The 24,725-nt window shown below is 40.1% G+C and overlaps 2 protein-coding genes across 3 annotated transcripts in view; one reads left to right on the forward strand and one right to left on the reverse strand.

Moving 5' to 3' along the window:
* The first annotated feature begins 2,095 nt into the window (after positions 1-2,095).
* LOC142847351 (acyl-coenzyme A amino acid N-acyltransferase 2-like) lies at positions 2,096-8,904 on the forward strand. Its single transcript, XM_075968060.1, has 3 exons — positions 2,096-2,558; positions 3,903-4,105; positions 8,311-8,904. The coding sequence occupies exons 1-3, from the start codon at positions 2,096-2,098 to the stop codon at positions 8,902-8,904; spliced, it is 1,260 nt and encodes a 419-aa protein (XP_075824175.1).
* A 9,470-nt stretch (positions 8,905-18,374) lies between these two features.
* Plppr1 (phospholipid phosphatase related 1) overlaps positions 18,375-24,725 on the reverse strand; it is a 231,884-nt gene continuing 225,533 nt past the window's right edge. For both annotated transcript variants that reach the window (XM_075967221.1, XM_075967222.1), the window contains exons 7-8: positions 23,713-23,844; positions 18,375-19,853 (exon numbers count right to left, since the gene is read on the reverse strand). In XM_075967221.1, coding sequence (XP_075823336.1) covers positions 19,821-19,853; positions 23,713-23,844 — 165 coding nt within the window. In that variant the 3' untranslated portion in view covers positions 18,375-19,820. The remainder of the gene's footprint in view (positions 19,854-23,712; positions 23,845-24,725) is intronic.

Below are 24,725 nucleotides of genomic sequence, written 5' to 3' on the forward strand. Positions count from 1 at the left end.
CCTATAAGTTCAAAGGGAGTGGGACTATTAGAAGGTGTGGCTTTGTTGCAGTAGGTATGGCCTCAGAGGAAATGTGTCATTGTGGGGTGGGCTTTAAGGTTCCCTTCACTCAAGTTATGTTCAGTATGATACACAGTTCACTTCCTATTGCCTGTGGATCAAGATGTAGAACTCTCAGTTCCTTCTCTAGCACCATGACTGCCTGCATGTCACTATGTACCACCATGATGATAATGGACTAAAATTCTGAAACTGTCTACCGGCCCCAACTAAATGTTTTCTTTTTAAGAGTTGCCATGGTCACGATGTCTCTTCACAGCATAGAAACCCTAAGACAACCAGATTATGTATATATACATATACATTTGTGTGTGTATGTGTGTATTAGAGAGAGAGAGAGAGACAGAGAGAGAGAGACAGAGAGAGAGACAGACAGACAGACAGAAACACAGACAGACAGAGACACAGAGAGAAACCAAGGTCTTACTATGTGACCACTCAACCTAGCCTGGAACTTGCTATATAGCCCAGGCTGTCCTCAAACTTGAGTCGATCCTCCTGCCTCTACCTCTCAAAGAGTGGGACTTCAGGTATGCTTTATTATGTTTGACTATAAACCAAACAATACTTAGGTAAATATTTTCTCTCTTAGTTAGTCCTAAGGGGTGGAACACTGGTTTCATGCCCAAGGTCTGGGTCATTTTTGGAAGAGGACAATTTCATACTTTTCCAATTAAACCTGCAAGAACTAATCTTTAAATAATCATTAAACTGCATGACTATATGTCACTCTGATTGGTTTAATAAAGAAGTTGCTTGGCAAATAGCTGAACAGAATAAGGTTGGGCAGGAGAGCCAGACTAGGAGAATGCTGGCAGGAAGAAGGGCAGACTGAGGAGTTGCCATCCTGACGCTCAGGAAGCAGGACGTGTAGAAAATGAGGTAACAAGCCATGAGCCCTGTGGCAGAGAGTAGATAAGAAATACGGGTTAATTTAAATTGAAGAGTTAGCTAGTAACAAGCCTGAGTTATTAGCCGAGCATTGATAATCCACATTAAGACTCTGAGTGATTACTTGGGAACTGGCAATTGTGGGAAAGAAACATTCACCTAGCATGGACAGAAATCTGAAGAGCACTCTTCTTCTTTTTCCTTTATTCCTGCCTTTGTCTTCCCAAGATGTTTTTAATTTTATTTTATTAGAAAGTGTAACTTCCCAGGCAGCAAGATGGCTCAGTAGATTAAGAGTGCTTGCCTTCAAGTCTGATAATCTGAGTATGTTCCCTGGGATGGAAGGAGAAAACTGGCTCCCATGGTTTGTCCTCTGACTACATATACACCCAGGCATGCACATGCAAGCACACACACACACACACACACACACACACACACACACACACACACAGTAAATAAGTGTGATTTTAAAAGTCTAATTTTCTATATCTCTGTATTTAGTCTCCTTTCAAGGACGCTCTTCCTCCTTCTGACTCCAATTCTGTGTTCATTTAAAATTCTTTTACCAGGAAAACCAGGAACCTTTAAAGGGGACTCGGTGGCCCTAGTTACATCACCACTGTGATAGATTACTTATTATTTGATTAATTTAGACTGGAATGGGCTGGAGAGAAGTACTGTTTTGGAGCTGTATCCCATGTGCCACCTCCCTTAACACCTCACAAACACACCATGGTAGGAATACTTTCACAGTATTAATGTCCAATGTTTTCCAAACCACAAAACTACAGTGTTGTAATAGCCAAGATATGAATCTCAGGGGTCATATCTCGTTTGAATTCACTGTTTTGCTCTCCATTACTTACCAGATTTCACCAGGCCATTTAGCTCAATCCCCCAATATAACATACAACCAGTGTTTCCGCTCTCTTCCTCTCCTCCCCTCTCTTCCTCGCCTCCCTTCTCTTCCTCTCCCTTTTCCTCCCAGTTCTACACATTATATACTAAAGTCCTTCGAAGTTTCATTTGATCAGACTTGGACAGCCTTGCGTCGGTCTTTCCTTGGTCTTTAAGTCTCCAACTCAGTTTTGTCTCTCACAGCAGTGAAGAAGCACCGCGTGGTCCACTCACCAGCTTGCCAATGATCCAACTCATAGTCACCCCCTCAAATGCGCTTGTGGATGAGCCCGTGTCCATCCTAGTAACTGGTCTGCCTCCACTGCAGTTAGTGACCATCAAGGCAACACTGAAGGATGACAAGGAGAATCTGTTCCAATCCAGAGCCTTCTACAAGGCCAATGAGGCTGGCGAAGTGGACCTGGAGCAGGCAGTGGCCTTGGGGGGTGACTATGTAGGAGTTCATCCAATGGGCCTCTTTTGGTCTCTGAAGCCCAAGCAGCCTTTCCAGCGACTGATGAAGAAAGAGGTGATGAACAGCCCATTTTGTATTACTCTGGACCTGTATGACTCTGTTTGCTTGCAAGATTCAGCCACAATTAGACCCAAGGCCAGTCAGATAGTGCAGCGCTGGTTTGTAGGCCCTGGGGTTCAGCGGAAGCAGATCCGAGAAGGTCGCATACGCGGAGCCCTTTTCCTCCCTCCAGGTAAGAATAATCTTCATTGTTATAGAAGATATATTTTTTTCTACTTGTGACCTCTTTTTTGCTGTAGTAAATTTTATTTTATTTTTTTATTTTACATACCAATCGCAGTTCCCCCTCCCTCCCCTCCTCCCACTCCCTTCACCTTTCCCCCATATTACCCGCCATGCACTCGGGAGGCAGCAAAGTCTGTCAGATCACACTGAGGCAGAAACAAGCCCCCGCCCCCCATCTAGGCTGAGCAAGGTATCCTTCCATAGGGAATGGGCTCCAAAAATCCTTGCTTTAGTAATTTTAGCATGACCCTGGGTATATAAATATATGAAATAGGTGTAGAAAACAATTACTGTCAATAAAGCATAGAAAATGATTTTGAAAACAGTTCTTTGGTGTACACATGATTTTATCATCTATTAAACAAGAAAGCAAATTCGCGCATTGATGGGATGAATGGGCTTACCTAGAATTAAACTTTGGTTGAATATATGAGAATATAGAGCATGGTTAGATTATCTTCATTGTTTTCCAGGACTACCTAATATTTTTGTTTTCATAGTTGTCAATGCTAAGAAATCTGTTTCACATAAATACGCAGAATGGCATAGGTATGCTTAATGCATTTAAAAACTTGTCGAAATTCTATCCTCATTCTAAATCAAAGTTCATTTAATGAGTTTTTAATGAAACTCAAGTTAGTAAGTCTAAGAGCAATTTTAAAAATCAGACATTCTAATAATATACAATAGGAATATTGTAATTTGACACAAGCTGAAGAATGGCAGGAGGGACACATTAAAAGTCCTTGTTTTCTGTCATTAAACCACTATGTATCTATATGAACAAAACCCTACGTGTGTAGTAAAAACACTGTGGTTACTAACACACAGCAATCAACTTGACTCTGAGTCCGGGCGTTTGAGGCCGCAGTTATCTGGTACCAGTGCTATTCCAGCACACGTAGAGAGGCATGCCTGCCGTTTCTTCAGAACCAGGGAAAAGTGAAGTCTGGCAGGCATCAGCAGAAATGCCTTGGGACCACTTCTCATTTTATTTTGAGTTAAATTTTGGCCACTGCATGTTCAAATCATTTCTTATTGTCAAATTTCTCCCACATTCACTTATATGGATCCATATGGATCTGCAACCCCAGTTTCAGAAGCTGCATTAGAAATAACAATTCAGATGAATTAAACATGCACTCTCATGTGGATGTGTGTGTGTGCATGCATGTATAAGCATGTATGAGAGTGTGTACCAGTGTGTGCCTGTATGCAACTCATGCCTTTGCTTTTTCTGCTGTACTTAACTCTCTTTTGATCCCATTTTCTTGTTTCTTTTTTCTCCTAGGAGAAGGTCCTTTCCCAGGAATTATTGACTTGTTCGGGATTGTTGGAGGTCTAATTGAATACCGTGCCAGTCTTTTGGCTTCCCATGGCTTTGCAGTGCTGGCTTTAGCGTACTTTGCCTATGAAGGCCTGCCTGACAAACTGCTGGAGACCGACTTGGAGTATTTTGAAGAAGCTGCTGATTTCCTACTAGCTCATCCCAAGGTAGTTAAAATACTTTTTGATTCATCTCATAAAATCATAGGATAGACAAACCCACACGTGTCTGGTCTAATCAGTACAGCCTTGGGCAGAGCACAGCTTACATTTTAAGAATGATAGGAGAGTCGGGCTGATTAGTAATTCCTGTTTACTGGCACACAGAAGACAATAAATACACAGAGCCCATGTTGTGATTCTCTTCAGTGGGAAAAGCCAAGACGTCTTACGTTTAAAGCTCTTGTAATACATTCGTAAGTGGCTCTTCAGTGTTCTCTCGGCCGCTGATCCTGAACCCTGATGAAGTTGATGTTTTCACACATCAGTGATTGTCTCTACGTGATATGATGCTGGCGGAGGTTCCATTAAAGGATCTAAGACTAAGACTAACGCAGAAGTTCAGTACTGGAGTCGAAGCCCAAGAGAAAAACGTAATTAGCAGCAAAACTGACTTGGTGCAATAACCCGATTTCCTGACCTAGATCTTCAGTTATTTTAAGAGCTGAGAGTGGGTGGACAAAAGTAACTAACCAATGACAGGAGCTAGCCTCAGGAGAGAAATTTGGAAAGGAGGGGCTCCTTTTAGAAAACATGGTTAAGTATCTCTGCAGCAATGAAATGGGGACCATGGTCCAGCGGCCTCAGCATCACCCGAGATCTGATAGAAAGGCAAGATTCCATTCCCTAAATAATAGTCAGCATTTTGTGTTTCTTATACATGTTAAAATTTGAGGACAGACAAGTACACCTTGTAACCTGCCTTTTCCTAGGAAATAAATACCAATGGAATTGTGATTTAGCTCACTTGGAAAGGTCCCAAAGTATTGATATTTGTGCTAGTGACTGAAGAAACACAGAAATGTAAATACCATATGGTATCCACAGAATTGAGAGTCGAGATACTACTTAATTTAATATTATCTATCATTTTGTAGATAAACAATGTTCACTCAAATATTAGATACATCTGTCCAAGCGAACAAAGGTAAAATAATAAAGGCACAGCCCTTACCCTTGCGTTTGCTCAGTGACTATTAAGTGCTACACTCACTAGTAATATTTGATATGCACCATCCCATCTAACATTCCACAGTAGCTTCATAGCCTAAATATCAAGGTTGAGCATTCTTAACTTAAGAATCAAATATGAAATTTAAAACATTTGAACATCAACACAAATCTCAAAAAGTTATTTTGGACTACTTTGTGGATTTTAGATTTCTACAGTGAAGCTTATCTGCCAATAGAGTCTGTGCAAATATTTCAAAGTCTGAAAACTCCAGACCTGAAACACTATAGCTCCATGCTTTTCAGATTAGGGCATCTGTAACAGCTGCTCTTTCTTCTTCTTCTTCTTTTTCTTCTTCTTCTTCTTCTTCTTCTTCTTCTTCTTCTTCTTCTTCTTCTTCTTCTTCTTCTTCCTCTTCCTCTTCCTCTTCCTCTTCCTCCTCCTCCTCCTCCTCTTCCTTCTTCTTCTTCTTCTTTCTTCCTCCTCCTCTTCCTCCTCCTCCTGGAGTTTTTGTTCTAGAGTTTTCAGGTATCCTGTTAAATCACTAGGGTGAGAGTTCTCCAGGTTCTTTATGTAGGCACTTAGTGTTATGAACCTCCTTTTAGCACTGCTTTCAAAGTGTCCCATAAGTTTGAGTATGTTATGCATTCATTTTCATTAAATTTTAGGAATTCTTTAATTTCTTTCCTTATTTCTTCCTTGATCCAGGGATAATTCAGTTGGGTATTGTTCAATTTCCACGAGTTTGTGGAGTTTCTGCAATTAGTGTTGTTGTTGAATTCTAACTTTAAGCCACTGTGATCCAATAAAATACAGGGGATTATTCCAGATTCTTCCATTTTTTTTGTATCTGTTGGTGTTTGCTTTGTTACCGAGTATGTGGTCAATTTTAGAGAAGGTTCCATGAGTTACTGAGAAGAAGGCATATTCTTTTGTTGTTGGGTGGGATGTTCTATAGATGTCTGTTAAACCCATTTGAGTTATAACTTCTGTTAGTTCCTTTATTTCCAGTGGTGAGAGAGAGTTATTGAGGTCTCTCACTACTAGTGTGTGGGGTTTGATGTGTGATTTAAGCTTTAGTAATGCTTCTTTTACAAATGTGGGTGACATTATATTTGTGGCATAAATATTAAGAATTGAGACTACATCTTGATGGATTTTTCCCTGTGATGTATAAGAGTTGTCCTTTATCTCTTTTGATTAATTTTATTTTGAAGTATATTTTGCTGTATATTAGGATAGTTATACTAGCTTGTTTCTTAGGTCCATTTGATTATAAAATCTTTTCCCAACCCTTTACTCTGAGGTAATGTCTGTCTTTGAAGTTGAGGTGTGTTTCTTATATGTAGCAGAAGGATGGATCTTGTTTTTTGTATCCATTCTGTCAGCTTTTTTCTATAGATGAATTGAGACTGTTGATATTAAGATATATTAATGACCAGTGATTGTTAGTTTCTGTTATTCTGAGTTTTATTGTTGTTATTTGTATTGTACATGCGTTTCCCTTCTTTGGGTTTTGCTCCTGTGGGATTATCTATTGCTTGTGTTTTTGAAGGTGTAGCTAACTTCCTTGGGTTGGAGGTTTTTTTTTCCTAGTACTTTCTGTAAGGCTAGATTTGTGGATATTGTTTAAATCTGGTTTTGTCATAGAATATCTTGTTTTCTCTGTCTATGGTGATTGAAAGTTTGGCTGGATATAGATATAGTAGTCTGGGCTGGCATCTGTGGTCTCTTAGTATCTACAGAACATCTATTTAGGACCTTCTGGCTTTCAGAGTTTCTATTGAGAAGTCAGACGCAATTCTGATAGGTCTGCCTTTATATGTTACTTGACCTTTTTCCTTTGCAGCTCTCAATATTCTTTCTTTATTCTGTATGTTTTATGTTTTGATTATTATGTGGTGAGGGGACTATTTTTTTTGGTCCAGTGTATTTTCTGTAAGCTTCTTGGACTTCCATAGGTGTGTCCTTCATTAGGTTGAGAAAATTTTCTTCTATGATTTTGTTGAATATATTTTCTGTGTCTTTGAGCTGGACTTCTCATTCTTCTATCCCTGTTATTCTTAGGTTTGGTCTTTTCATGGTGTCCCAGTTTTCTTGGATATTTTGTGTTAAGAATTTTTTGGATTTAACATTTTCTTTGACAGATGAATATATTTCCTCTATAGTATCTTCAACACCTGAAATTCTCTCTTCCATCTCTTGTATTCTGTTGGGTATACTTGCATCTGTAGTTCCTGATTGTTTACCCAGATTTTACATTTCCAGAATTCTCACAGCGTGTGTGTTTTTTTTAATTGCCTCTATTTCAGTTTTCAAGTCTTAAACCATTTTCTTTGCTTGTTTGTTTTTTTTCTTTGCTTCCTTTGCAGGATTTCTTGATTTCTTCTAATTTTTTGCTTTTCTTTTCCTCCACTTCTTTAAGGGAATTTTTCATTTCCTTTTAAAGGGCCTCTATCATCTTCACAAAATTATTTTTAAGGTTGCTTTCTTTTGCTTCACCTTTGTTGGGATGTTTGGGTCTTGCTAATGTAGAACCACTAGTTCCTGTTGGTACAATATTGCTCTTTATGTTATTGAATGTGTTCTTACACTGTCTTCTATCCATTTCTCCCTCCAATGGGTGCAGTTTGGCTTCTGAATGTCACTGATGTAACTCTGGGACTCCTTCAGGTGTAGGTGGGGTCAAGGCTCTGGTGGTCACAGATGTCATGGGAGTGGTTGGGGTGTGGGGAGGCTGCTTCCAGGTCTTTGAGGCTTCAGTGGGTAGGAGTGGGGCACTGGGGCTAGGGCCTAGAGAGTAAGGTCCTCCAGTAAGGGACCCAGACACTCACTTTTCCAGGTGTGAAAATGTTTATTTATCTTATGTCAAAGTCTCCCTATGTAGCCTAGACAGGATTGGAGCTAAAAAATCTCTTATTTTAGTTTCCCCGGTATTGAGATTATAGGACTGTGCCACAACCCTCCATCTCTAGAACTCTGATGAGGTTTTATTTTGATTATTCCAAGGTAAGTGATACAATTGCTTCCACAAAATGATAAGCTCTGAGTGGGTATTATTATAGGTAGTAGTCTCTGGATCTCACTAGTTAAAAAACCCAAGTGCCAGAATTTTATTGTTTTGACTGCCCAGCCTTCCTTCAAGAGAGCTTCTTTCGAGAGGACAACATGTAACCTGATTTCTTTTTGCTTTGTGTTCAAGATCCAACAATCAGGAATTGGTGTGATCTCCGTGTGCAAAGGTGCAGAGATCGGGCTGGCCATGGCCTGCTATCTGAAACAGGTGGTTGCCACTGTCTGTATCAATGGGCCCATTTCCGTCTCAGGCATTCCACTAAGGTATCGGGATCTTGTTGTGCCACCCAGCCAATGGGTTCTGGAGCACATCCAAATTCATGCTTTAGGTGCTATACAATTACGTCCCTTTATAGGTGACCCCATCAATAGGTTGAACCCACAGAGTATACTTCCTGTGGAAAAAGCCCGAGGGTGGATCCTCTTCATTGTAGGAGAGAATGATGAATGTTTGGATAGCAAGGCATATGCACAAGAGGCTATGGACCAGCTCCAGAGCCATGGGAGAAGCAATGGAAGAATGCTGGCATACCCTGGGGCAGGTCACCTCATAGAGCCACCCTATTCTCCCTGTTGCTTTGCATCCTGGACCTTTGACTCAGCTAACCCATTGCTTTGGGGAGGAGATTCCATTGCTCATGCAGCAGCCCAGGAGCACTCATGGAGAGAGATCCAGAAGTTCTTCAGGCAACACCTTTCTCCAACTGGAAGCAAACTCTAAGCAAGGGTGTGACCATGCCCAGGTAGGGATCAGGAAGTGAGTCAGAGAAGAGGGTGGAATTTGTGTGAGAATAATAGCATTAGTTAGGGATTGGAGGGTAGGGATGGGGAACAGTATTCCTTACATCACATTTATTCCCATTCAACTGGAAGAAAATGAGACAAAAGACCAGAACACATGTGCATCTGAGGTGTTTCTGACAGGTTTGCATGTCGTTTGAAATTTTATAGATTAAATTTTAGTTTATATATTGGAATATATTGGTATTCAGAAATTATGATATTCTTGCAAACTGACAAACACTGTTTATATATATCCTGTTAAGGATTCATTTGATCTAGGCATTTCCAACCCAAAATGAAGTCTCTAAAACTGCCAACTTTCTAGTACATTCTCATTTAAGCTGTATTAAGTTGGATTTCTGTTGCTTATAATGGACATTCTAGCATGTCAAGCATAATGCTTGCTGTAGATATCAAGTAGATAGCCTTTTTTTAAAAAGTAGGATGCTTCTCTTTATTCTAGGTATATATTACTATTTTTAATTAAGAATACAATTAAATTTAATCAAGAGCCATTGCAACACTTATTGAAGCTGAGTGAGTTGATGCAAACAAGGCCTTTAGAGCAGTGTGCTATGGGATCTTCTTGTGCACTGCATAGATTTGTCACTCAAGTTGGTTTAATAACATTTTGATTGTCCTGCCGCCAGGCAGGAAGTATAGGCTGGGCAACCAAATTAAGGATGATGGGAAGGAGTAGGGTGGAGTCAGGAGTCACCTGCCAGATACAAAGGAAGCAGGAGATGAATGTGTCATGCTAATAAAGGTACCACTAAGTGGAAGAGCATATACAAGAATATGGGGGGGGGTAACTTAAAATGAAGGAGTTAGCTAGTAATTAGCCTGAGCTATCAACTGAGCATTTATAAGTAATGTTAAGTCTCTGAGTCAATTATTTGGGAAGCTATCGCCAGGTATTTAGGAACAGGTGAGTGGGAGAGAAATGTCTGATTACAACAGTGTCTGGCAGATAGCTCTCAGCTCATAAGAGTCAGCTCTTCTCGTTTTCATAGTGAGTTCCTCTATAGTTTCATGATGCTTTCCTCTTCCGTTCTCCTGGTCTGGTAAGTCTCGTTCATCAGTCATTACTTCTGTATGTTCATTTAGTTTGAATAGATGAAATTCTTGCCTTGATTAACAAGGATGCTCAGGTTTCTTTTGGAGCCAATGCCACTATTTGTGTTTCTACAAAATTTCACTTGTTCTCTAGAGCATGCTTTCTTCATATTTCATTTTTACATAGATTGCTATTTATCTGTTTTCTGTTTCCTCCCAGTCTGACATACATAGATACTTCCCTATCTTACTTATCTTTTCAAATGGTGACTTTTGATTCACTTTTTGGTCAAATCTTTCAAAATGTATTTGTTAAGTTTATTATGCTTTAAGTTAAATTAATTCATCTTCCTTCCTTCCTTCCTTCCTTTCTTTCTTTCTTTCTTTCTTTCTTTCTTTCTTTCTTTCTTTCTTTCTTTCTTGTTGTTGTTTGCTGTTTCTGATATGTGGTGTTCTCTTCATTTTTATTTCTATTTTCTGTTTTCTTTGACACAAAGGCAGTTTTACCAAAGTACAAAAGGGCATAGTGTGGAAGGGGCAGGAGAGGAGGAATGTCACTTTGCCATGGAAGGATTAAATAGGCCCTACCCAGACCCACCACTCACATTGGTCAGTAAAAAGGGACAGTTTGACAGGATGGACTTCATGGAAGAGGTCATGTGTTGAAGGAACGGCTGGCTGCTGCGTCCTGCCACCTGGCTAGCTTTACCCCCGAAATAATTACACGGAAACTGTATTCTTTTAAACACTGCTTGGCCCATTAGTTCCAGCCTCTTATTGGCTAGCTCTTACATATTGATCTAACCCATTTTTAATAATCTGTGTAGCCCACGAGCTGGCTTACCAGGAAAGATCTTAACCTGCGTCTGCCTGGAATGGGAGAATCATGGCAACTTACTGATTCAGCTTCTTTCTCCCAGCATTCCGTTCTGTTTTCTCCACCTACCTAAGGGTTGGCCTATCAAATGGGCCTAGGCAGTTTCTTTATTAATAAGAAATCACTCCCACAGTCATGGGTATTGATGGTGCTGCTATCATGGTCTTTACATGGTCTTTACAGTATGTTGAACTTTAGCCTAATCAAGCCTTTGATCATTTACCAGCATTGCGGCAGGAGAGCAAGTTAATCGTCACCATGAATAAACAAGTCCAAACTGCAAGTTCTTATGAGGGTCGACTGTTCTAGAACTTCAGCAATTAATTTCATGGGTACCACTAAGCTAGGCTAGGAAGATTAAGTCCAGGACTATAGAAGACTTTTAAAAATGCTCCGAAAGGCCTTTATCTAAGCAGAGTGACTGTAAAAAGAAATAAATGGGGGTGGGGATAAGTTAAACATTTGTTTAATAGCTAACAGTGGCATTAGTGCAATGTTTTGTTGTATATGTTGTATATATTACATCATACCTGCCACTTTAAGTCTCTGTTCACTCAAAGAGACCAAGTCCCAGCCTACCCATTGAAGCCTTCACACTCCTTGCCTCTATCCTCCCTATCTCTGTAACAGATAGTTAAAAAAGACTGTGTGGTCTCAGGCCTGCCTACTGCTCCTCTCCCTGCTCCTACAGCCCTCCTCTCTGTAACAGACAATTAAGTAGACAGAAGCCTTATAGTCCTGCACCCCCAAAACTGCAGGAAAGGTTTATGGCTCTACTGGGTACTAAGCATATAGGCTATGGTGAAATGTTACATGAATTAAATCACATGAAATTAAAGTTCCCACCTGTCCTCCACAATTTAGGAAAACCAGGGTAGCTCTTTGTTTGGGGGATTTATATGGAACCTTTTCCATTGATAACAGGGTATAACTCTGTTAGCATGAACTGGTTCTCTCTAGTAAAGTGTCTCTTCAGGTTTGAACTGAAAGCAAGCCTCCCTTGTCCTCTCTGCTAGTGTAGTTCATTTCTGAAGGGTAATTTTATTTCTGCTCTTTTTGTAAACCTGCCACTCCTTGAGTCCCAATAATATGTATTTATTCAGGAATTACCACACCAGGCTAATTTAAATATCACCTCACATACTGATGATGCTTTTGTACTGAATCTGTTCTCTTTGTGATTTTGATATATAAGAATGTTATTATTAACTATGGTCATTATGTTGTTGAAAATATCTCATAATTACTTTTTTGTCAAATTCATATAGTTAAGTAATTATTTTTCATTACTCCATAGAATAACTTGAATATGACCCATGTCTTCCTAGAGTAATTTGAATATAAATTAATATTAAATGGCATCAAGAAATGACACTAAGAAATTGTTATGACATTGTTTTACGTGATGATGGTTATTATGGTTACATAAAGGTTTAGAGACCTATATTGAAGTAATCAGCAGTGGCCAGTTTTGATATGTGGGTATTACTATAGGAGTCAGAAATATTGCAAAAATCAAAATTACTGCAAAAGACTTTGGATGGTGTCTTGAATAAGCTCTGGTATAATATTTTATTTGCCTTTATGTATGCCTGCACATTTTCATAATAAAGAGCTGAAAATTGTATCTTTGCATTTGTTTTTCTGCCTCCAAAGCAAAGTTATCTTCTCCATGACACTCCTTCATTTACAGATCATTACTGTACTTTAAGAGTAAATGATTATTTAACCATAGCTGTGACACTTATTCAGTGCTACAGAATTTAAAAAGAATCTGGACCTTTGCACATCTTGAAATGTTTATATTTTGATCTCTTTAATGGCAGCATTTATAGGTTTAGAATTTGATGCTAGCAACTGTTTCCCCCCAGTGATTTAGTCTGTTTTAGCACTTCGTTTAAGATGGGAACTCTGGAGGAAGTGTGATCCCCCCTCATCTTTCTGCCATGGTTTTAGTCAACTTCCTGGGAAGGCTGTACATGTAGCATACTCTAGATGTCAACATATCAAACCTTGAGGTGAGGAAGCCATCTTGAGTACTGAGGAGCCATCTTGCGAGGGTAATGCTTATTTTCTTGGCGTTTCTCCACAGTGAGGAGCACATGTGCTGTTTCTCAGCTGCCAGGGGAAGCAGAACTGTTTGGGGCTAATGTCCTGTCAGTATATCCAAATCTGACTTGCTTTTCTTTGCAGCTTTTCACTCATCACCAGGCTTCTGTGAGCCAGGGAAGTTAGATTTGGAAGTGCTCTCCAAGGAGAAAAGTTTATTGACAACTGCCATCTGCAATACCCAATGGCCTTGGGCTCTATTGAGTCCATCTCCAATGGTGCTACTCAGTCCATATCCAATGGGCCTCAGGCTCTCTTGAGTGTATATCCAATAGGCCTTAGGCTCTATTGAGTCCATATCCAATGGGCCTCAGGCTCTCTTGACTCTATATCCACTAGGCCTTAGGCTCTATTGAGTCCAAATCCAATGGGCCTCAGGCTCTCTTGACTCTATATCCAATAGGCCTTAGGCTCTATTGAGTCCATATCCAATGGGCCTCAGGCTTTATTGAGTCCATATCTACTGGGCTTCAGGCTTTTTATTGAGTCTATATTCAATGGCCTCCTCAGCAATTTTTCATACTCTTCTGAGCTGCCTTTACTCTATGGTTATTGCCACTCTACTTCAAGTCACAGCACGCACATTGCTCAAGAAGGTAGCATCCTGTGGCTGGAGACATGGCTCAGCAGTGAAGATCAGGCACTGCTTTAATAGAGGGTCAAGTTTGATTTCTAGCACACATGCCAGGTATATCAAAACCACAGGCACCTGCAATCACCTGCACATATGCCCACCGTATACATACACACATACACATAATTCACAAATGAACCTCAGAAAGAAAGCAGTATCTTACTTGGCCATTACACCTCTATTTTCTGACTCCTTTCGGTCATCTTATATACCAATGCAAATGGACACTTTAAAAACACAAGCCTGAAAAAAGTTTAAAAAACACAAGTCTGATGGTGGTATTCGTTTGCTTACTGATGACTTCTTGTTACATCAGGATACATTTCAAAGTTTGGAACAATAAGAAGACCTCCATGCTCTCTGACATAACAAATGTCTCTTACAACCAGTTAACAAATTCCATAATCATTAATTTTCCTTTAAGTCTTCATGTGTATAAAGTTGCTTCATGCCTCAGACCCCCTTATATATGCTTTCTCTTGGTTTCATGTTCTTTTGCGGATTCACTTATGTACTTTTTAACTTACGTGTTTCTCTGTGTGTCTGTGGGTATAGTCACATGAGTGCATGTCTTCGTGGAGGAAGGAGGCATCAGATCCCTCTGGAGCTAGAGCTACAAGTAGATGTGAACCATCTCTCTGACCCCTTGATATTCTTTTATATATGCATTCTATCTAATCATCCTTTATTTATTTTAAGTAGCTGCATATATGTGTCATTGCAGCCTCTTCTATTTTTCATTCACGCCCCAGTGTTCCCATCCAACTTAAATATCCCTTCAAGTCACTTTATATTAAAGGCTTTGGGATGTTGGGGAAGAGCTAGAGGGACACAGGTAGGCAAGAGGAATGTAACTGGGCTGCCCGGGATGACAGCTTTTTGTTCCTAGAAGTCCTTGTAAGAAAAGCATGGCAAGAAGGCTCGTGGGTAGGTATCCAAACAGGACCAACAAAGAAAAGAGGGGAACCCTGGGGCCTTATAAAATACTCAAGCCAGCATCTTTTTTTTTATTAGACTCCCAGCTGTAGAGCCTCTTCAATTCTGAAGGCATAAAGTGGTTGCTTTTGCATTTCTCACATAACTCGGTCCTCTATTTCCTGAAGTTCCATTCTTTGTCCAAGGAAACACACTTGGAAATGGCCTAGACGACTCCCAGCACCCCTGCCTGTTACATGTATATTCTTTTTCCTTTCGTTGACACAAACCCATGAAAAAAAGCAGCTGGTCTACTTATTTTGCTGTACATCCCTAGTTATTAGCACAATTCTGAGTATATAATAGATGTTCATTAAATATGTCTGAAGGCACAGATCAAAGCTGGCCCAGGCTGGATCAAGAAGTAGGATGTCAGTAAAAGTTTTGGTGTTCATTACAAAATAGTCATGGAGTCTAGAGAATGACAGTAAGTAGCAGAATAGTTTTGTGCACACATAGTATTTACTAGGGCAAGAATAGTATTGTCAGCATGGTGGCTGTTAGCTGGCCCACGATGGAGTCACCAAGGCATCAAGATGTGGGACCCAGCCCCTTCAGGAAAACAGAAACTGATCATTCTACACTTGTCAGAAGTCTGCTGCCTTCTAGTTTGAGCAGAACAGCTTGGCCACAGCCTCCTGCTGTCTTAACAGCAAGAGCAATCCCCCCACACCCATAAAATGTTGCTTACTGCAGTCGCTTTTGCCTGTTGAAGTTTCCTTTTCCTCCTTAACTCTACCACCCCACTCCCATCTAAAAGCACCCTATAAAACTCAGACTCCTTTTGGCAGGACTGATTTTCTTTCTCTTGAGCACAGCCCTACAGTTGGTACCCTGCAGTCTTAGAGACCTTGAATAAAGCTTTGCTTTTTGACTCTCATGGTCCGGTTCTCTCGTTAATCTAGACAGTGACCACAGGAAGTACACTGAGGACTTCCTTATCTTTCAGGAAACTCCACTCAAATGAAACCGGATGCTTGGTTTTGCCCAGGAAGGAATTTCAGGGTGAGCCAGTATGAAGCAGAAATGAGGGGGTATTAAACAAACTTTTAAAATGTATTATGTGTGTGTTTACAAGTGAAGATAGACGTGTGGAGGTGTCCCCTTGGGAATCAATTCTCTGTTACCATGTGGTTCCCAGAATTGAACACTGATCATCTGACTTGACAGCAAGCCCATTTGACCATGGTTCCATTTCATCAGCTTTTAGAAGACATTTAAACCCAATTTTAGAACAGGTTCTTATAAAGACAGGTAACTTGGGAAGAAAGTAAGACATACTTAAGATCGTGGACTTCCCAAAGAGAATCACGTTAAGTCTCTGTACAGTAGCTGCATATGCTAGTGTTGGTGGCTTCTGAAGTTACTTCTCAAGGGGCTACTAAAAAAATCTTTTTCCATGAATGAGCTCATAGGGTGGTTCTCCATATGTGTTTGATGGGATTGCAGAGGAGGAGGGAAAGCCCAAGGCCTCTAGGGCTGCAGGGAAAGTTAAGATGTATTTACTGTAAACAAAGGTTTAATTCTATTCTAGATTCTCAAAAAGTATCTGAAAAAGAAGTCAGGCCAAATTTGGTCATAGAACTTCATCTTTCTTTTCTTTTCTTTTCTTTCTTTCTTTCTTTCTTTCTTTCTTTCTTTCTTTCTTTCTTTCTTTCTTTCTACTCTTTCTGTACTTCCTCACTATTGCAGCATTAGTGGGACCCGGTTCTTGAGATAAATTTGGAGAACTGGGTATTTGATGGGTCTGCCTTTAAGATATCACTTTTTGCAGGTGGTTATAGGGAATAAAGTCAATTTTTAAAGCATAAATATCAATCATAGTTCTTACTAACTCATTCCAATGACACCTGCCCCTTTCTTCAAGGGCAGATTAAGGATATTTGTTTTCTCCAAATGCTGGAGCTGCCAAGCCTTCCTGCCTATCATAGCCTAGTAAAAGGATCTTCAGAGCTCACCAAGGGGACACTCACAAGTCATAACTGCTTGGAGCACATTCTTTGCCATTATTACCTCTGTATCTAAGCATGTCAATTTTTTAAAGCTATTTTTGGCCCCATTAAATGTCCCCTTATTTCCAAATAAACCACTGTCTCTCTTCAGCCAAGTCAGGGAGAAATCTGGCATCTCTTTGTTGGGTAAACTTTAACAAAATGTTTTCTGTGTCAATTACTGTAATGGGCATGTCATCAAAGCATGGATGTCCACGAGGTTAAGTGTAGGGATACATTATTTATATTTTAACAAAGTTTGCCTGAAGATGAGAGCACAGGGTGGCCAGCCACTAGAGAGTTCTTTTACCTCTACCAGTGTTCAGACCTAAGGGAAGACTTTGTCCTCAGGCTGCTTCAGACTGCCTGTATCTCCACCAAACCTCAGACTGCACTGAGCTTCTGTCTCTTCTGCCTTATGTTCCTCTCTGCACCCAGCCATATCATTCCTGTCTCCACCTCTCTCATGCTGAGATTAAAGGCCTACGACTCCCATATACTGGGATTAAAGGTGTGTGCCACCACTGCCTGACCTCCAGTGGCTTACTTCTGTGCTCTGATCTACAGGCAAACTTTGTTAAAATACAAATAAAATATCACTACGGTTAAGAGTTTCATTGTTGTACACTATCAAACACTTTATTAGTCTTGTTTCTTTTCAGTCGTCTTCTACAGTGAGCCTGACTTTCTCAGCCATTTTTACATCATAAAAAGAGGAAGAAAAATTCACTGCAGAATTTGTGTTTCTCTTAGCCCATAGTAACTGCTTGTTGTATTTGGACAGAGAGCTTTGTCCTTGGCAGCAAATGCAAGTAGAGAAGTTTAAAGCTGAGCACTGAATCTCATAAGCTAGATGGAGGAGAATGATCAATGTGAGGCAGCTGAAGCAGCGTAAGTGTAATCAGAAGCACTACTAAAGTAATAAAATGAGTCATCCTGACACTGGGTGGTACTACATTTAGCTCATAGGAGAGGAGAGATGTTGGCGGAGGTTTCTGTGATGGCCGGTCCTGTAATAAACACACAGAAACTATATTATTTGCAATACTATTTGGCCTATTAGCTTATGCATAGTTCTAGCTTACTCTAATATCTTCTTAAATTAACCCATTTCTATTATTTTATATTTTACCACAAGGCTGGTGGCTTACTGGCAAGGTTCTGGCTAGCAGCTCGAGTCTTTCCCCTCTGGTGGCTCCATGGCTTCTTGTGACTCTGCCTTCTATCTCCCAGCATTCAGTTTAATTTTCCTGCCTACCTCTACTCTGCCCTATCATAGGCCAAAGCACTTTCTTTATTCAATACCAATAAGAGCAACACATAGACAGAAGGACTCCCCATATTAGAAAGAGGTCAGAGATTGCAAATAATTCTCTCTCAGGATTTCCATTCCTCTATAGCATTCATGGGTCATCTAAGTGGACATATCACACCAAAAATAACTTAACTTGGTTCAGAGGTGTCTTCATATAACAGAAAGAATGGCAATAAGAACTAGGCAGAGCTGGACCACAGTGCTTGGACTGATGTATATCACAGTGTTTTAGCTTTGTGTATTGTCCCTGGGTGTGTTGCACAGAAAGCAACAGATTGCATTATAGATGTGGGGCAGGTAGTTTAGCATAAGGGATGAACAGAGCCCAACTGCTCACTCTTTTTTCCAACTTTACTCAGACATTTCTTAGAAGATATATATGAATGTATCTAAGAGAGTTTGGGGAAACTGTTGAGGAAATGGAACCAAGGAAAGTTTTAGCAGAGGTAACTTCCATTTCTAAAAGAAGAGTAAGTATTTATTGAAAACTCAGAAGTTCCACGGCATGCCTGAAGACTAAGGTATCACACTGGGAATCCAGGAAGTACATTTGAATATATTAATAAATTAAAGACTTCTTTTATTTTATCTAAACACATATGCATGCACACACTGCATACCCATCCCCATTCACTCTCTCTCCCTACTTCCTTCTCTTCTCTCTCCGAATGACCATTCAGTCACGCTCCTATTAGGGTTCATTTTAATCACAGCCGATGAAATGAAAAGCAAACCTTTGCGGATCACTCCATGGTTTCTCAAACACCACCGAGTGAAAGGTCAAACAAAGGACATGAGTCAGAATATACTTTATGATAACTTTTTTCTTCTATTTAGAAAAAAAAATGTGTACAAAAAAAAGCTAAGAAGAGCTGACATGGATGTCTCAAGAAAACATTTTGATAGATACAGATAGGGAACTCCTTCTCAAAGGAGGGACACGTTATCACCATGCTAGAAAACGGGATGCAGTTAAAGCCCAGGAACAGTTAGAAGCTCCCAAGCAAAGATGTTGATGTGGGCGCTACGCTGTGGATGCTCTGATATCTTTTTTGTAAAATAATACTGTGCAAACTGTAAAATATTCTTTTTCATAAAAAGTCCATACAGTATGAATACAAAACTGTTGAGTTGGCAGGGAAGGCTGGTGTTAGCTGCTCTTTTGGATCGAAGGCTACAGAGTCACCTGCCTGCCCAAGGACAGAACTCCAGACCAACCTTGAGTTCCTTCGGTGGGCAAGGTCATTAACTAAGAAAGAGCCATATAACCAAAACAACCCTCGACAATATTGGCGTCTGTGCCATTAGTTAGTAAACTAGGAATCTTCACTAGTCTACCACTGTCACTTTAACTTGAAATGCAAATAACTATTAACAGAACAGAACATGCTGTTCTCTCCAAATATTCCTCCCCCCCATGATTGATTTTGAAATTTATAATTAACCACCTTGGTCCTTCCTGTCACTCAAAAGTTTAACTCTCATTAAAATTCAGAGGTTCTGGAGGAGGCGGCAACTGTGATAATAAAAGTTAAAAGTGGGTCGCTCACTTTATTTCTGTCTATAAAACTGAGAAAAGATTTGTATACAAATATCACAAAAACAACATCACCCATTGAATATATGTGATTCTTCAATGCACACTTGAACGAGAGAAAAACTTTGTTGGTTTTAAAATTCTGGCATAAATATATTAAAGCTGACAAAAAAAGATCAGGGCAAGCTACATCACTTTTTAATACAAAAAAAAATGTACAAAACATTAGCCTCTAACTAGATAAACATAATACTTGTCTTCACAGTTTGACTGAGTCACTGTGTGTTCTGAAGTATTGAACTGGAGGGTTGTTGAAAAAAAAAGAAAGAAACCAAATACAGCCACTTCTCTTCATTCATCTCAGGTTACTTCGGTCATGGAGGCCGAGTGATTCTGTAGAGCAAGCAACAGGTAGAATGTCAGAGCTGAGCTGACTTGACTTCCACAAACTCTCACCATTCCTGAAATGTCTTTCAGGCAAGCTTGTCAATCTCTTGTTTTTTTTTTAATTTTTAATATTTTAAGCTTTCCTTATAATATATTTAGACCATATTTTCCCCTTCCCCCAGTTCTTCCCAGATCCTTTCCCTCTCTACCCACCGACTTCATGTTGCCTGTCAGACAAATAATGACACCTACCTAAACAATAAAACACCAAAGATTATTTCTCCTTAGTGTATTCTTCTAAGACCCCTCAACTTCCGTTACCTCTTCCTTCAGCATTTCCAACCAAAATAGAATCATTTCTTCATGAAAACACTTCTACTGTTTCAACATAAGTATTTCAAGATTTCAAAGTGACAGCTATATTCCATACCTTTGAAATATTTTAAATATTGAATACCAACTAAACTTTCCCTTATGATCTCTTCTTTGAGTTATGAGTTCTGTGGGAAAAATCATATTTTCCGGTGGATACAGGGATTAACTTCAGTTAACTTATAGAGAATGTGATCTACATGATGAAGAACCATTAAAATGCCGTTTTCCATATTTTTAAATTGAATTTTATTTATGTGTATATGTGTGTGTGTGTGTGTCCCCATGCATACAAATGTGTGAGCACACACATGTGAACGTCAGAGGACAGCTTTTAAGAGATAGTTCTCTCCTTCTACCATGTGAGGCCAGAGAACTCAGCCATCCTCCTAAGTCATCTCACTGGCCTTCAAATTTCTTAAGACTTGCTTCCTGATCTTATACATGATCGTTTTATGTATTTCTATGAAAACATTTTAAGTGTTTTCAAGAAAATTTGATGTATGATGAAATGAATATTATTAGACATCTATATCCTTATTGCATTCTGTCGCTTGCTTATTTCTGAAACTGGAGAGTATCTGGAGTATACGACCCCAGATGTGTGTGTTTTTCCTTGTAATTCTGTCACATCTTGTTCACAAAACTTGCTTCTGTGGTTTTCAAAGTCTTGTCTTTTGTTTAGACTCAAACACCCAAGCTATGGTCCCATGGAATTGGTAAATACTTAAGGAAATTGTGGTTTTTACTTCATTATTAGAGGATTTTGGATCTTTGTTTTAGGACCGTGGAGACATAGTCTTGGGAGATCAGTCAGACACACAGCCTCATATTTCATTCAGGCAAACTTCCCTTTCAAAATCTACCTCTCTCAGGCTTGGGTATGAAAATGTGCTGCAGGAGTTGTGCCCTCAACCTGAACTAGTCTTCCAAAATGAGTATCTTCGGGGTTCTATCCGGGTAAGAGACTCCTGTACAACACCTAAGGCCAGAGTTTGCAGTAGAAGCTGCTGCTTTGTAGGGTACTGTGAGAACACTGTCTGCTACTTCTCTTTCTTGAACAACAACGAAAGGGTATTATCTCCCCGTCTCTGTGGAAATATTTTCTAAAAAAAGCAATGCTTGCCTTCTCCAATTTCCCAGCCTTGGCATGGACTATGCCACACGCCCAGCATCTCCCACAGTTTCCTCTAGCCTAATTGTGATTCACCTGCTGAAGTTCTGCTCATTGCTTCGCTCACATCTGTATTTGTCGTGGAAATAACAATCACAGAGCTAGTGGCTCTGGTCTGACTTGAGGCTGTTGGTTGTTTGGCTGAGGGATTTAGTTGAAGTTTTGGTTCTGGCTTGCTTCCAACCAGCCAGCATTTGTACTACACTTAGTAAATGTCAGGAAACAGGGCACATAAGACATGGGCCATAGAATCCTGATTCTTACAGGTTCCCAATTCCACGAGGCACACACATATGAGGGAGCACTGTCTGAATGTAAGGGGCCATCACTTAATGGACCCAGAGAGGCCTTCTCCCCAAGCTTGTTATTCATGAGGCCTCAGATGCTGTCTAGACAAGGAGGCACATGCATAGACACATAGAGTCAGGCTTGGGGGAAGTTCTGCTCCAACCTGCAGGGCACAATGGATTTATTTATAATCTTACTGCTATTCTTGGTGTAGATACTAAAGTATCTTTTATTTCTATGGAGAAGAATCATATCTGAAACGGTTTGGTACTTCACTTTAAAGTGTGAAACCTTAATATGTCCTAGGAATCTGTTGCCCTAGTCAATTACAAATAGTCTTGAAGGAAAAGACAAAAGCCACAGACAGAAGCTAAAACCTGACTGGGATGGGCAGATGGAGGACAATGTTCTTAGACCAGAATATTCAGGAGACACTAGGCACACTCAGACTGATGTGTCTGTGTAACCAGGCAAATATTTCTCTTTAAGTGTACTTTTTTATGTATATGAATGTTTGTCTGTATGTTTTTATGTGCACAAAGTACATGCCTGATGCCTGCAGAGGTCTGAAGAGAGCATCAAATATTTTCCCCATATGTTAATTTCTAATTAGATTATTAAAATGGGAGATAAAGAAATAGAATGCAAATATGCTTGGTGCTGGGTTTAATAGTAAAATACATAGTTTCTCAAAACGACAAAGAGTTTTATTGCTTCCCCCACCTCCCGGTTCACTAATGAAATTAGACATTATTAAAGCTCAAAAGACAGAGAAGAGCTTGTGATAGTCAATATCTAACTAGTGAGAAATAGCTGATAATTCCAACAGGAAGTACAGTGCTACTCCTTATATTTCAAGACGAGGAGAATATTACAGAAAACATTTCGTTTAGTAGGATTCCAGATGCCTGAAAAGAAGGGTGTTCGAATGAAACGTTTTAGAAAGACTTTTTTAAAAAAATGTTGTTCTCTTGTTCACTTAAGAATATTTGTTCATTGCCCCCCCCCCACACACCAGCTGTGTAGCCTGGGGTAAGTAGTTTAACTGTGCTGACTCCAGTATTTTAGTTCTTATCAAGGACATGGGCACTGGTTAATGCCTGTTCTATATGCTGTTGTTCACATAAGAATATCTTTTGATGTTCCTGGGACTGCCATGGCAAGAGCCCTGAGTGCTGTCTGTCTAGGCCTCTTTAATGGTTCTTTCCACGGCTTTCCTTGTCCTCTCAGAGTAGGCATTTATCGTAATGTGCTTTCCCATGGTGCACCTCATTCAGCACAGCACACCGTGACAGCTTTATTCCACTTTTCCCAGTCATCACAGTTCTTGAGAGCTAAGGCCATGTGTCTAATGATTGCTTAGACTTCACACATGGATAAAGGGCTTGCTGGAGAACACCTAACCAAAAAGTGCTATTGTGTTGACTTTGTGATTGCTGTCAGGACAGCTTCTGTACCTCTAGCTTGTCACTAGTCACTAGATGGAACATAATCTTTGTCCTTCCAAACACAGCTGCCCTTCCATCTATCTGTGGGTCCTGGAGCCACGTATCTGCGCAATCACAGATGGAAGTATCTGGGAAATTAAATGTGTACAGCACTGTTTGTGTGTCAGCATTCCCTCAACAGTCCTGCTTGACAGTAAACACTATTTACTTAGTGTTGGCATTGCCATAGGCATCACAAGTAAAGTGAGATAAATGCACATACGAATTCTGCATATGCTTCATGCAAACATTATGTCACGCTACAAGAGGGATTTGTGAACCTTGAACTTCTGTATTCCCCCAAAATTTGGACCCCTATACTCTGTCACAAAGGGAAATGGAACTGCACAAGAAACAACTCAGTTCTTAATCACACTGACTTCCCATGAATAATTCAAATCTCATGAATGTTGATTGTACATGAGAGGCCAAAGTACCCTAAAGCTGCTTGGGTTTAATTTGAACAACACTAAGCACATCCTCAGGATTAAACAGACAACCTACCAAGGTCATGGGTTTGCTCACTCAAGTCACTTTACTATACCTGTGCACTTAGGGTTTCCAGAGGGCTCTCTATCCTTGGGAAAGCCATCAAGGGCACACCACGGGGATCCTCAGGCTTGGGTTTGGAAGGCGAGCCTTGTGTTCCTTTAAAGTTATGAACCACACACATTCCCTGTAAGATGGGGAAAAAGAGAAATTGGAGTCACACTCCAGTAGGACTTTGTGAACCACATTACCTGTAGGATGAGGGGGCGGGGCAGAGATTAGGGTCAGACTCCAGCAGGTGGTGTCTTGTCATCTCTGAGTGTGGCAGGCCACTGTCCTTGATATCATCATGAAGGTGATGTATTTTCTTGGAATTATGGGAGACCAAGAGTAAGGGAGGTTTGAAGTGTGTGCTGAGCACATTGCATGTCCTGGTGAGGCAAATTCACTGGGTAGCTGGGGATAGGCGGCCCACTCCACAGAGCTCATCTCTTCAGCTGCCAAATGGGACTGGGAACTTTAACCATACAGATTTGTGACAGTGTGATAAATGTAAGGCATTTCATAATCACAGCAAACATCGGACAAGGGTTTCTGTGTGTCTGGCAGTGTCCTGGGGGTTGTGTCTAACTTTTGTTTATCCAGTCAACCATTTCCAACAGTAAGAAGTGAGTTGCTACTAGTCTCTCCAGCTTGGACAGGTAGAGTTTAAATCCCTCAAAATCCCATCACTTAGACTATTTTGCTCCTTGAGTATCAAACACAGTAAGCACTGAGCCCATAGTGGCTGATGTTTAACTTCTGCCTAAAATGATCATAGTCAAATTATGTCATTATTATTTATTTGGCTTAAGCAGCTCACAAGCAATATCTGTCTATCTGTCTATCTGTCTGTCTATCTATCTATCTATCTATCTATCTATCTATCTATCTATCTATCTATCTATCTCTCCATTAAAAAGTTTCCTGTGAAAGATTGTCTACTTTTCTTACTTCCTACCTGAGTCATAAATTTTTACTATCTTCTCTGCCTGTGTTGAATTAATCTTCCTCTTTCTATAATTTCTC

This window comes from Microtus pennsylvanicus, chromosome 3, assembly GCF_037038515.1.
Source record: "Microtus pennsylvanicus isolate mMicPen1 chromosome 3, mMicPen1.hap1, whole genome shotgun sequence".
NCBI classification, from domain to species: Eukaryota; Metazoa; Chordata; class Mammalia; order Rodentia; family Cricetidae; genus Microtus; species Microtus pennsylvanicus.